The following is a 13,750-nucleotide window of genomic DNA, read 5'->3' on the forward strand; positions in this document are numbered from 1 at the left end:
TCCCTCTTGGAGAAGCACCCCGGCAAGCTGCCCTCTGCCCTGCTCACCCCATCGTGTTGAAGTCGTCATCAGGGGGCACATAGTCCTCATCGTCACTGGTAAGGCCCAATTCATTCCCGTAGCACTGGTGAACGAAGTGCCAGAGCTCCTTGGGGCACAGGGGCTGTGGGGGACAACAGAGGGACTCTGACCCTTCCATCCTCGGGACCCCACTCTACACGGAGGCACTGAGTTGAGCTGGACTTCCCATGGGGTAGGAGAAGCTGACCTCCATTCTCCCTTGCTAAACTAAGAGGAGGAGAACAACACCTACTCCACTTCCTCTTCCCTCCTCTCAGGATCACAGCAAGATGCCAATCTCTTGCCTAAATGCGGCTTTCAGCCAAGCCAGGAATCTGGCCCTGTTCCCACAACTCAGGTTTGTATAATGGGATCAACTGGCCCCTTAAGGATGGTAGCTATCCATCTTTTGCTCCTATGGACGAGGTCAAGCATTAAGCGTGATATATAGATGTGACTATTGCAACCAAGGCGATCCCAGAGCTTCTGACGTGGACTTGGTCCCTTGAGCCAGTCTCCCCAACACAAAGAAACCTCCTAATACTAATAGTGGCCATGCAGGCAGGCCCCACTGCTTCACGTCCAAGAATGAGGTGTGACCTCACAGGTGGCCATTCCATAGTTGGACAGTTCCTGTGGTTAGAAAGAAGCCTATATTCTCATAATTTAAGGGACCTCAAAGGTGAGCACATCCAACCCTGTCGTGGCTACCTGAATACTGCCTTCTTTATTCTTGAATAGAATGAGTTTCCCTACAGTTCTGCATAGTAGCTCCAGTTCCGCATTTCACTGCGTGCTATGTGTCCTCCTCAAAAGCTCTGTCCTGAGAAAAGTGAGCTCTCGTGGGGTTCAGATTTGCGGGAAAGAGGCTACAGAATGTGGAAAACCAACGATTGGAGGGACCATGGATGAGTCTTGAATGGGGAGCAGGGGCAGAAGGTGGTAGGGTCAGGATTCGAGAAAGTGGGCAAGAGCCTTAAAGAAAAACAGAAGGAGTCAAAACACAAAGAAACATTTTACATCAAACTTAAAGAATGTTTCCCATCAATAGATCTGATAGAGAATCTGAGAATTCTCCAAGCCCAGCCTTTCCAGGTGTGGTTTAGGAAGCAGGCGGTGCCAGGCTGCCATGAGCCAGGGTTCTGGTCTCCCAACTGAGGAGAACTGCCCAGAACGGCATAGACCAGGGCTCCCCTCTGAGCTGGCAGGTGCTGGCCCTCACCGAGCTGGAGGGAGGCATCTCCTCCTTTCTCTGGGCCTCCTGCCTCCGATCTCTGGCCCTGACGTAGACCATTCAACCTTCCTGGGACACATTTGCCTCGTTGCCTGACCACGTCCTCCCCTTCGTCACAATTCCCGTTCTCCGCGCACCGTTCCCTGACCCAGCCTCCAGGCTCGGCTTGTCTGACCATAAGCAGGACAAGGACAATCGGCAAACATCTGTTGTGTGAGAGCTTCTGTCTTATTCAGAAACGACAATGGCTGTGAACTGAAAATCCAAACCAGCCAGCGGAGGTTCAAACACATGATCATTTTACTATTACTGATGGCTAATAAAGGCAGAAGATCACAGCACAAATAAATTACCTGGATTTGTGCCCGGGCTATAGGCCTTCAGGTTAGAAGAAACTCTAAATAATAAATCTGCTCAGTTTACTTTAGATCGTTTAGGAGTCAAGGTAGATACATATGTGTCATATATATAATATAATTATAACCACATACTTTTCTATTATGTCTCTTTCCCTGGCTTGGGGCTCTTTCCCAACACCCCCTGGCATCTGAGTGGGAGTTCTCTCGGGAATGCGGCCATACCATCGCCAACATCCGTGTCCCCTCAGAGTCCTTCAGACACTCGAGTAGTCATATTGGTGGCTCTATTAACTCTATTTTCCTATTTTCTGAATTTTTGATGCTCTGGCATCTGAGGCCTTGCTGACTGGGGAGAGAACGTCCGTCCCAGGGTTAGCTAATTCCTGGAGATAGAAAACAACTCGCCCGGAAGTGCACCTTTCATATGTAACCAGCCATTCCAAAGCCTACACCCTCAACCACCTTCTTTCCCAGCTCCTTACAGTCTGGGCCAATATTACCTGGCCTTAGGTATCCCAGGGCCAGGCAATGAGAGACAGTCTCTATGTCCCGAAGCCTGATGGAATTATTCAAACTAGCCAATCCTAAACCTGGCTGGCCTGCTTACCCTGCCTCCCCCATTCCTTCCTGCAAAAGCCACAATGTAAGCTCTTGCCCATGCTTTCCCCTCACGCTCTCTGCCTCCTGACAGCCCGTGGCCTCCTTCCCTTCCCCATGTGATTCTGCAAGGTGTGATGGGCTTCTGCCTCTATGAACCTGTGAGTATAAAAACTGATTCCTTCCCAACAGTCCTTTCCACCTCTGCAGGTCTCACAAACCCTGGTACGTTTTAGAACAGTGGGATGGAAGTGCCTGAAGTCAACGAGGGCCTTGCTCCAGGCAGCAATGAGGCTGCTCACAGACCACCACCAAGGGAAGAATATGGAACTCACCGCAAGTCTGGGGGGCTTCCAGAACCTTGAGGACACGTGGGCTGCTCTGGAGCTACTCTCTCCATGGGGCCCTCACCCCAGGGGAAAGAACATTCCAGGTGGATGTGCGTCCAGAGGCCAAAGGAAGGAAGGAGCTGGGCAGTACTTACCTTTTCAAGGAGCGCATTCTGCCAGAGTCGGAACATCATCATGTACGTCCTATCCCGGGCCCCAAATGAAGTGAAAAAGTGCTAGATGGGAAGAGAAAACAGCAAGAAGTATCACAACAGAATGGTAAGACTCACAATAGAACAGAGGGAGACAGGGTGCTTCATCCTTTTAAGAAAAGCTACCGACTTTATCCCTAAATACTATGGACTCGGTTATCCGTGACCATGACACCAAGGTACTCTAGTGACGGGGACCAAGTCCCCAGTGGCGCTAAGTCCTTTGGTATTCACCCCTGCTTTCCGCAGTGCTTCTCCCTCTGGTTGGAGATTTTCATCTCCTTTTAAAACAACTTCCTTCATCCACCAACTGGACCTGGGTTAAGGAGACCTGGGCTTTGGGAAGGAGAAGACAAACCCACTAATCCACTCACCCTCTCATTCCCTAATTCAACAAATATTTGAATGTAGCACGTGCTGGGTACCATTTTACATATTTGGGGTACGAGGGCAATCAAAACAGAGACTCCTGCTCTTACTGTGCTTACATGTTAGCGGGGACCCTTTATTTATTTATTTATTTTATTCTTATGTTAATCCCCATACATTACATCATTAGTTTTAGATGAAGTGTTCCACGATTCATTGTTTGTGCATAACACCCAGTGCTCCATGCAGAACGTGCCCTCCTCAATACCCACCACCAGGCTAACCCATCCTCCCACCCCCCTCCCCTCTAGAACCCTCAGTTTGTTTTTCAGAGTCCATCGTCTCTCATGGTTCGTCTAGCGGGGACCCTTTATAACATGCGGAAGGAAATGATGGGGAACCAGATGTTACTGAACACGATCTAGGGGCTTTACAAATGCTGCTGCTTTGTGTAAACCACATGTGAGTCTTGGAAAATATACGTAACTGCTAACGCCTAATAAAGAGAAACGGGCTGGTGGGATCAGGGGACTTCTGTCATCACAAGGCTGATTCAGGCCAGAAACAGAATTCAAACCAAAGACTATCTGACCCCAAATCTCATGGTTGTTGCCACTGAACTGCCCAAGTCCAAGGGCTCTGCAGACTTGTGTTCAGCTCAGGCCTAGTCCACCCCTAGCCCTGAAGCTCTTAGTCTCCAGGAATTGGTTAAAGGTCAAAGATCCCTGGGTTTCCTCGGCCCTAAATGTTACCTACCACCTTTCCCCCATGCTGACGCGGACAATCCACTTCCTACTGGACTCTGCCGATATATAATAACAACTTACATTTGCACAGAGCTTTGCAACTTAGTGTTTTCAAATCCGTGATGTCATTTCAAGCCTCTGTCATAGGACCGACTGGCTCGATGTCACACATGAGAAAACTTACGTGGAGAGAGGTGACATACCACACCCACAGTTACGGGACTCAAATTCAAGTGCTCGGGCTCCAAGTCCAATGGATAGACCTTCCGTCCTCACCCCTGCTCAGACTCCACACACCCTGATCCAATGGAGGTGGTCCCTACGATCTGCATCCCCTTACCGTCCCCCACCCCCATCCTCCTGGCCTCCATATTCATGCAGCTGAAGGACAGGAATACAAAAGGGGGGATTGGGGCGGTGGGGAGTAGAAGGTCCAAGATTAGATTCCACTTACCTTTTCTGAGTCAGTGCAAACTTGAATGGCATTGGGAATGAGGCGAGCTGTCTTTTCTTTAGTCATGGAGCAGATGTCTTTCAAACGGACAGTTAGCTGGTACCCCCAACAGGGACGGAGAATGGATAATAAGCAAGAAGAGACATTCATTGAGTCGGCCACGAGTTTACGTGGCACCAGAGAGAGGAAATCACATCTCCGTCTCCTTATTTCCAAACCTGGAAGGGACCCCGTTAGAGATCATCTGGTTTAGCTCCCTATTTCACAGAGGCCACACAGCGAGGTGGTGGCTGAGCCTCGCCCAGAGCCCCACGGTGCCTCAGCTGCTGGTCCAGGGAGCCTTCCTTCTCACGTCTACACGGTCTTATCAATGTGCACAGACCCCATCACTGCTTGGCATTTAAAGAAACACAGGACAGTGACAGGGTAAAAGTCACCAGCTTATCTCTTCCTGTTTTATTTTATAAGATGAGGAGGCAGAGGAAGAACAAAGGGCTAGCCTCATGAGACACAGCCAACTAGGTGGAGAACCCAGATAACGTACAACCCGGACCTGAGTACCAAGGCCAGGGCCCCTTTGACTCAACTATTCTACCTTCTGCAGTGACTCCTGCCAAATATTTACCTGCATCTGCCAAGAGCAAATGCTCTCATGCTCTCTTCCACACCAAAGAGGGAGGGAAGAGAAGACACTGCAGAGGAGATCTCTCCCTCAAGACTCAGGCATGTGCTTTTATGAATTATGCAAAGGTGTGGGCAGAGTAGGAAGTCAACGAAAGGGGGAGAGTAAGGGCAGCTTGCTCAGTGCTAGCCCAGGGACCAAGCCCCAGGTCTTTACCAGAGTTTCCCAGCGGAAGATGTTGCTGTAGAAGCATATCCAATTTTCAGAGAGGTAGAGTCGGCCCTGAAGAAGAATGTCTCTTTGGAGTGCACAGGAGTAATCTGTGGTAGGATGGGGGACAGAGGAGCTCAGAGACAGGAAACATCTTCAGCATACCACTACAAATGAGGCACGCTATCCCTCCCACCAGCACTGTGGGAGCCCCACTGCCTACTACTCACTAGGTGGGTGAGACACTTGAACTAGTGGCCAAGGGAGTCCCTAGCAGCCCATGTGACGTGAAATACGCCGCTGCTGCCTGAAGGCAGAGGGACGGATGAGGTGGCGGAAGGAGCGAGAAAGTCACAGGGAGAAAAGACCAATAAAAGTCAACTAACACCCCTCCCCCATCCAAGTTACCCCAACCCTTCACTGCTGGGCCATCTGCAGAGGTTAAGAGTGGCAGTGACTCATTCCAGGTTGGGCTCTCTGTCGAGGCCGCCACACACACGTTGCTCAGCCCTGAGCCTCAACCACGGGGCTCAGTGCTCTGGACATCCTCTCTCCCTGCTCCCAGACAGATGTTCTCACTTGGGTTGGCTCTTTGGTGGGTAACCTCAAGACAGAAGCAGCCTGGGTCTTGCCTTTGGGACACTCAGACTTCCTTCCTGCTCCCACCCCCTGCTCCCAGGTCCCCCAGCTCACCAACAATGAGGCGCTCCGTGTCTGGAAGTTGCTTAAAGAGCTTTCTGAAGTCTTCATTTCTCTGCTTGTAAGTTGGGCTTAACACCTGTGTGACAATGACCGAGGTTAGCAGGATGTTCCTAGGTTCTGTGGGGATGGGGAGGAAGACGCAGGAAGAGCAGCTGCTTGCATGTTTAAAAGGCAAAGATGAGGCTCTGTTATCCCATAGACCCTAAGAGGCTCGGTGAGGCAAAGGGGACTTTGGTATGTATGGAAAAACACCAGGGAGAGAATCGGACACTCCAAAAGGGTTTGTATTCAGTGTCCATCAATGAGAAAATGTCAAACATACTAAGCAGGGTCCACGTTAGATCCCAAGAAGAGACAGGAAGGAGGGACACCTCCAGGGAGCTTCCTGGGACCCACCACAAAAGCTACTGTTGCCCTGTCTTCTGCCAGCAGGAAGTACCACCTTGACAGCAAAATGGGGGCCCAAGAGGGCTCCCCCAGGGCCCCTGCAGGACCCAGAATGTGATGCTACTCAGAGCATCCCTCGGAAGCAGTGGTCATCATGACTAACACAGGAAGTACTGGGCTGTGGATGAAACTGACGACTAGAAAAGAAAAATCGTAAGAATAATCATAAGACTACTACGATGTGACTTGTCAATTATATCTCAGTGAAACTGGGCAGGTGGGGGGAGAGAACTGTACTTTACCAAGACTAGATTTAAAAAAAAACCAAAAACATAAAACTAGTACTAGAATAAGCACAGAAGTAGAGAATTTAAAAGCATGTCTGGTAACTGGAGGCACCCAACCTTGATTCCCTCCCCATCCTTTATGAGACTATTTAACCCAACCCTTCCATTGGCAGTGAGGAAAGGAAGGCCAGAGAGGAGACCCCAGCCCGAGTCCCCAAGCTGGTCAGTGGCAGATTTCTGCACCCCTGGTCCTCTGCTCACCTCTCCCCACCACCTGTGCTACCAGATGACCCTGTGCCCACTTAGCTTTTTGGGTGCAGACCTATAGCCATAAACTGCCTTCACAAATCCTCCTTGGAAATTCCATCAGTCAGTTGAATAGACAGGAACCTCATCTTTCCAAGCTTGCAATCTTAAAATTAAAAAAAAAAAAAAAAAAAAGAGGAGGAAGAGGAAGAAGGAGAGGAGGAGTAGCCTGTGGATGAAAGGCACCCAAGCCTGATACGTGAAGACAAGAGCACAATCCAGGAAGAGCCATGCATCACGACAGAGAAACATCTGTACCCATATTGGCGCGTCCATGACCGGCCTACTTAGGCCAGGAGCGCACCAGATTGTCCTGGTGATGGTGACAGATAGGTCTTGGCCATTTACACTTTCCACCCACTCCCCTGGGGACCCACTGGCGTTACGGCTGCGGTGGCGCCGAGATGCGCTTCAGACGGTTGATTTTTGGCTTTTTGCAAAGCTAAGTGGCCCTCGAGCAAGCTCGGGCTGTGGCCTAACCGAGTTCAGGGCATGCGCTTTGACTAGCTGAGCTAAGTGGCCCGATGGTGTTTGTGCTAGAAGAAATGGGAGTATTTCAGGAAGTTGGGGGAGAGAGAATGGCATGACTTCAGTTTGCAGGAAGATTTCCAGGAGAGAGAGAGAGAGAAGACAGTGCTTTCAACTACTCTGTCTATAGTTAATTTGAATTTTAAACTTCTGTTTTGGCTTGTTTATAAAATGATCTATACTTGCAGTAGTCAATGCCCTGCTACCTTCCCCCAAGCCATGCTATGCTGTAGAACCCCAAACTTTAACAATCACCTGCCATATGTTTGAACCAAGTATCAGGGACATTGGGAGAAGGCAACCTATCCTCTGACTTCTATGGCTAGAAAAGACCTATCTAGAGAAGCCAACCTGGAGAATTGGCATAGAAGTCAGAGGATAGGCTAAGTGGCCCGATGGTGGCCAGTGCTTTCAACTACCCTGTCTATAGTTAATTTGAATGATCTATATCGTTCAAGAGAAGCCAACCTATCCTCTGACTTCTATGGCTAGAAAAGACCTCCGAATACCACACTCCTCTGGCCCACAGGTTGATTCCAAACTGATAACTGAGATAACCAATCTAACTGGCCCCCTGGCCTTGCAGAACAGAGCCCACACACTGAAAACCCTTGCTTGCCCACCTGATCATCAAGAAGTTCCTAATCATATCTAACTGACCTCCTAGAGCTACAGTTGAGTGAACGTGAAATGAGTCATTACCACACACCAAGCACTGTCATTAGCCCTTCACATGCATCATTTCGCTGGACCACAGATTTTTTATTTTCCCATTTTATACACCAGGAAGTTGAGGCACAGAGAGGTTAAGCAACTTGTCCAAAGTATGTGGTCACTAAGTGGGAGAGGAGAGCATGAACCAAGGCCATCTGACCCACAGTCCCTGGTCTGAGTCACTGCTCTAGGATGGTGGCTCAGGGTCTTGGTCCCAAGAGGGAAACAGGGATGCCTTGGCAGAGCACACTCTCTGGGGGATGAGATGTCCACCTACTCGGGGGCCCCACTAGTCTTTCATGCCCACAAGTGGGGTTTTTTTTCTTCCCCCAGGAGGGTAGTAATAAAGCTTCAGTTTTTTCAAGATGAAAAAGTTCTGGGAATTGGGTGCAGAACAGTGTGAATGCACTTAATGCTACTGAACTGAGAAATGCTTAGAAATACTTAAGATGGTAAGTTTTAGGTTCTTTACCACAATGAAATTTCTTTAAAAAAAAAAAAAAAAAGTATTGGGCGCCTGGGTGGCTCAGTCATTAAGCGTCTGCCTTCGGCTCAGGTCATGATCCCAGGGTCCTGGGATCGAGCCCTGCATCGGGCTCCCTGCTCCACAGGAAGCCTGCTTCTCCCTCTCCCATTCCCCCTGCTTGTGTTCCTTCTCTCGCTGTGTCTCTCTCTGTTAAAAAATAAATAAAAATCTTTAAAAAAAAAAAAAAGTATCAATCAGGTGAGTCTTCATATTTACTACTTTCCACTATCAGCCCGACGACCAGCCTAGCAGATGGCCCCAAGTCCCCTTCAGGTGTAACCAGGCATCAGGCATCCAATTCTCCAAAGCCTGGAAGTCCTCCTATTTCCTATTTCTCATGTGCTTTCCACATTGCTGCCTCGCCCCTGCCTCTTTCGCCTCCACCGGGAACTGAGACATTGACAGAGGTGGAGGTACATGGCATCTGGCAATCATCTCCAAACCAAACCCCCGGCAAATGGAGGGAGCCGCTCCCCTCCTCTCCTCCGAACAAAGCTGTAGCCCTGGGGAGAGGGAGGGCAACTCCCAGCCCTGACCTCTGAACTCAGCCAGCTCTACAAAAACTTGCTTGGGGGCAGGGACTCCTTAACCCAACCTTGCAAATAAATGCCCTTATTCTCCCAGGCTGCCAACGTGGATGGCAGGCCGGTCTCTGCCTCCCAGACTCTAAAGCAGAGATTCATCAGGTCGACCTGCCACCATATATCCTTTTGATTCAAGAGCCCACGACCCTCTGCCTCCCACCCCCATGCTCTCAAAGCAATCTCCTCCAAAAGTGAGGCGTGGCTCACCTACTTTAATTTAAAATGGTCAGAGAATTTTGGTTCAAGGATGGTCAGATGGGGGGCCCTCAGGCAGCAGGGCCGAGTGGGGAATTACAGGGGTACGGCAGAATGGTCACAGGGGCCCAGAGATTTTGGGATGCACACTCACGGCTGGGATCTCCTCAGATTCATGCCAGCAGCAGAGTTCTGCACCAGCAGGTGTATCCGGAAACTTCTTCAGGTACCACTGCAAAGGCTGGCTGTCCTGCTCCAGCAGGAGGCTCCGGAGGACCCCAGGCTCAGTCAAAGATTCCATCGCTACCCACGGCTCCACCTCCCAGTGGAGCCTGGCTCCTGGAGCTCTGGTTCCCAACTGTCCCCTCAGGATGAAAACAGTCAGTCTCGTCTGGGCTGAACACAGACAGGCAACCTCCGGCTTCTCGGCAGAGGGTCTATGTGACCCTGACTGGCCTCCTTTTCTCTCCCAGAGCTCTGTTCCCAGCACGAAACCTCACAAGTGGGAGGGTATGGTCAGCATGCTGCTTGGGACAGGCTGGCCGGCCAGTCTCCCATGGCCAGGTTTTGCTTCGTCCCACTTTGGCTCCCACAAGGTGGGCTGGTCTTTGGACGGAGGGTGACCCAGAGGGGATGCGGTGAAGCCCCTTGTTCTGGTTCAGTGTGGCCAGCCACTCCAAGAGGCCAGCTGAGGCCAGAAGACGGCAGGTGCACGGGGGCCCGGCTGGAGGGCTGGGGATAGCAGGCCCCTGGTGGACAAACTGCGCAGGAAGAGGACAACCCCACAGCCAGGTCCAGAGGTGCACCCCGCTGGTTACTCACACACAGCTCACAGTTCGTCGGAAACTCCGGGGAGAGAATGAGCTCCCAGCTTCCCAGCTCCGTCTGGCCCGTCCCATAAGGCAGCCCGTTCACCATGCAATCTCTCCGCTGGGCGGGCGCTGGTCCCTATGACTCACAGCCCTCTCCCAGGCAGAGCGGCCACCCCTGGCTGTGGCAACAAGACCTGCTCTCACCCCCACCCCTACACACACCCCTTTCCTTCCCCAGACTGTGCTCTCCTTAGCTGACCAGCAAACAACTTCTTTGTTAGAGTCGCCCGTGGCAGGAGGGAGGCCGGGTGGGTGGGTGGGCGGGCGGGCAGGCCCAGAGCCCTACACATGCCTCAAGTTACAGGATCTGGGTGCTGGTACTGGCCAACACCCTCCAGTAACCCCCCGGCCTAGCCTGGCCTCCCCAGCAGATGTTTCCTGCAATGGAAAGTAGCTGGCCAGGGCTCCCAGGGCGGGAGGGGTGGGGGAGGTGCCAGGGGCACGGCTGCTGTGATGAAATCTGAAACTGGAGACGCTGATGGCCAGGGACTTCTGGAGCATACTCCCGTCACTGACCCACCGGTCCACCAACCTCCCTGTGTGTACCACCAGCAGGAGATTTGGAAGTCGGACTCCTCTCATGGCGGATGTACTGGTGGGGAGAAGTTGGGCAGATCACCTGGACAAGTTGAGGTCACCAGCTCCGGGTACCCTGCCCTGCCTCCAGCACTAGCAGGAGGGGGATGAAGGCCAAGAGGGTTCCCAGGCAGCTCCTCAGGCCTTGAGGGCCAAGAAGCAATACTAAGAGCAGAGAATTTGGCCCTTGGGGTCAAAAGGAAACAGCTGAACCTAGGGAAGCTGAGGAATGGGAGCCAGGCCAATGGGGCCAGGAAGGGCTCCAGACACAGCATCGGGACTGGGAAGACACGGGTCCCCAGGAAAAGTCAGACCTTTGAAACAAATGGGGCACCTGCCTCGCCCTCCATAGCTATGCCTCACCATGTGGTGAGGGTCCCAAGCCCGCATGTCATGGATGATGAATGGGGCCTCTGGCCTAGGGGTCTCTGAGGTTTGAGCCAGCAGGACTCAAACATGAACATACTTTAAAAGGACCCAATGAATGCATTAAAAATGGAGACTCTTGGGGCACCTGGGTGGCTCAGGCGGTGGAAGCATCAGACTCTTGGTTTTGGCTCAGGTCGTGATCTCAGGGTTGCAAGATGGAGACCCATGTTGGGCTCCGCACTCAGCGGGGAGTCTGCCTGAGGTTCTCTCTCTCTCTCCCTCTGCCCCTCCCGTCCTCTCTCTAAAAAATAAATAATGCTTTAAAAATGGAGATTCTTGACTCCCAAACCAAAGATTCTGTTTCCAAGGAACCCAGAGTCTCCTGGTTAAACGGTGTTAGAGAAAGTAGACCGTCTAAATCCGTCCCCAAACTCCTCTCTCTCTCTCAATGTCTGCACACTGGACACAGCCCCAAGGCCTCCACCGTCACCTATGTAGCGTGGTACCTCCATCAGACTATCATCTTCCCAGGAGGGATCTACGCCTCAAACAGCTCTATCTTCTACAGCAGAGCATGATCTGCTGCTCAGAAACTCTTTACCAAATGAACACATTCCTTATACACCTCTAAAATTGTTCCTGTTCACACTGCAACTGACGTGTGCATAGCCAGCCAGATCCCCATCTCTATATGCATGGCTTCTCGGTGCCCAATCCCTGCCGACACTCCAAACCATATATCCGAGGTTCTCTCTGCTCTGCAGAGCGCAGCCCTATCCTTTGCAGTGTGGTAGGGGAACCTGGCAGTTCCATTTTCCAGGGTGACCAGAATGCCTCTCTCCTAGGCCATACCAGACCCCAAGATCTAGGCAGTATACAGACCCACGAAAGCTGAATGCTTATAGTAATTCCCCGGGAACATTTACATATTGCTATGGCCAAACAAGGAAATGACGGCTACAGTCGGGTGAGGTGGGGGCCAGGATACACCTGGAGAGATAACCCCAGGGAGACAAGTCTCGGTGCTCAGCCTTTGTCTCCTACACCTCCCACGATGGAATGGGCTGGGCTGGGCTGGGCAGGGCAGAGTGACAGGCAGCTTTGGGCCTGAGGAGAGGGAATTGACCCTGAGCTAAACATTAACTCGATGGCAAACACTGGGAGCTGGGACCAAGTGGTACCCCCTCCCTGGGTACAGCACGGGGAGGGGTAGGGTGGAGGAACCCAGGAGAAAACCAGATGGAATTTGGCGGAGTACTGGCTTCACCTGGGAAGAAATCAATTAAGACCCTCCAAGCAAATCCTGGCCCTCCAACCACATCCAGGTAGGGAGCAGCCAGGTGTAGGAAACGGGGAAGGGGGGGGGGAGGGCAATGAGCGAAGTAAGGAGAGAGATGCAGGTGGGATAGTGTCATGCAGAAAGGCAAAGAGGAGAGTGGGATTGAGAGGGGATCTCATCAGGAGTGTGGGGACCATTGTGGAGAAGGTGAAGGATGGGGGGCCGGGGGAGCTGAAGTCAGGAAGACTCTTCCAGGACAATGGGTAAGTGAGAGCGGGGAGATGGGCAGAGCTATCAGAAGCACAGGCAGCCTCCCTGGAAAGAACAGGCTGCCAAGGCTGTAGGCAGCAAGTCTTGTCTCCGAACCTCCACTTTCTATATCGTCCCCCTAATGTCCCAGTCTCATGCCCACAAAGCTTTGTTCTCTTGCTCTCCATCTCATGCCTGCCAGACCTGCTTGGTCATCCCACAGGATTGGCACGATCCCTTCCTCCCCGTCAAAAAAAGCCAGCATCCCCATCCCGGGGCATCAAGGAGGAGCTTGGGCGCTAAGTCTCTCCCAGCCACCAGGGCCTAGGCTCCTAACCTCTGACCTCAGACAAGCTGCTTCTCTGGGTCGCCGGGACGACTGACCCCCCAGGAAGGGGTGAAGCAGATGAGGACAGTTACCTGTGCCCACATACGGTGAGGCACCAAGCAGAAGACCGGTGACTGCTTCATCCCAGATGCAAACTTACTGCACCCAACAGGGGCCATCTTTGGGGGACAGAATATACCCCTCCCACCCCCAATTTTGCCCTTGGCTCCCTACTGTAACTATAGCCCTGTTTCTGCTTATTCCACCATTTCATGTCTACTAGGGCTGCGCCTCCCAAGCTGGGGGCCTTGATGAATAAAGCTGGGATCATCAAGTAAGTTGGGGGAGTAAGCAAGGGTAAGGGGGCGTAGATTGGGCCTGGGAAGGCCTTAAGGCATTTGTAGACTGCACTGCCTTCAAACCCCACTCTTGACCTGCATATCACATCCCTGGCTAGAGACCAGAAGCTCTCATGCCTCAGCCCCTCCAGGTGTCCCTGGAGTCTAGCCACTTCCCTCCACGGGCTGCACTTTTCAGGCCAAAGTGGTCTGCCATCATGATGACATCTCCTCCCTGGTTGGATAGGTCAAAGTAAAAAGTGGAACAATGAGATACCACCTCACACCCGTCAGAACAGCTAAAATTAACAAGTCAGG

The 13,750-nt window shown here is 51.8% G+C and overlaps 1 protein-coding gene across 2 annotated transcripts in view; it reads right to left on the reverse strand.

The window, feature by feature from the left end:
• The window catches only part of GRAMD1B (GRAM domain containing 1B), a 169,878-nt gene that overhangs the window by 19,943 nt on the left and 136,185 nt on the right, over positions 1–13,750 (reverse strand). Inside the window, exons 1-6 of one of the 2 annotated variants that reach the window (XM_064577310.1) lie at positions 9,576–10,524; positions 5,886–5,970; positions 5,199–5,302; positions 4,361–4,456; positions 2,735–2,815; positions 48–163 (exon numbers count right to left, since the gene is read on the reverse strand). In XM_064577310.1, the coding sequence (XP_064433380.1) occupies positions 48–163; positions 2,735–2,815; positions 4,361–4,456; positions 5,199–5,302; positions 5,886–5,970; positions 9,576–9,722 (629 nt within the window). In that variant the 5' untranslated portion in view covers positions 9,723–10,524. Of the gene's footprint in view, positions 1–47; positions 164–2,734; positions 2,816–4,360; positions 4,457–5,198; positions 5,303–5,885; positions 5,971–9,575; positions 10,525–13,750 lie in introns of those variants that run through there. The other variant, XM_045894811.3, reaches the window with a different exon arrangement.

This window comes from Mirounga angustirostris, unplaced genomic scaffold (genome assembly GCF_029215605.1).
Source record: "Mirounga angustirostris isolate CCGP_5_RB_7025 unplaced genomic scaffold, mMirAng1.0.hap1 SCAF_13, whole genome shotgun sequence".
NCBI lineage: Eukaryota > Metazoa > Chordata > Mammalia > Carnivora > Phocidae > Mirounga > Mirounga angustirostris.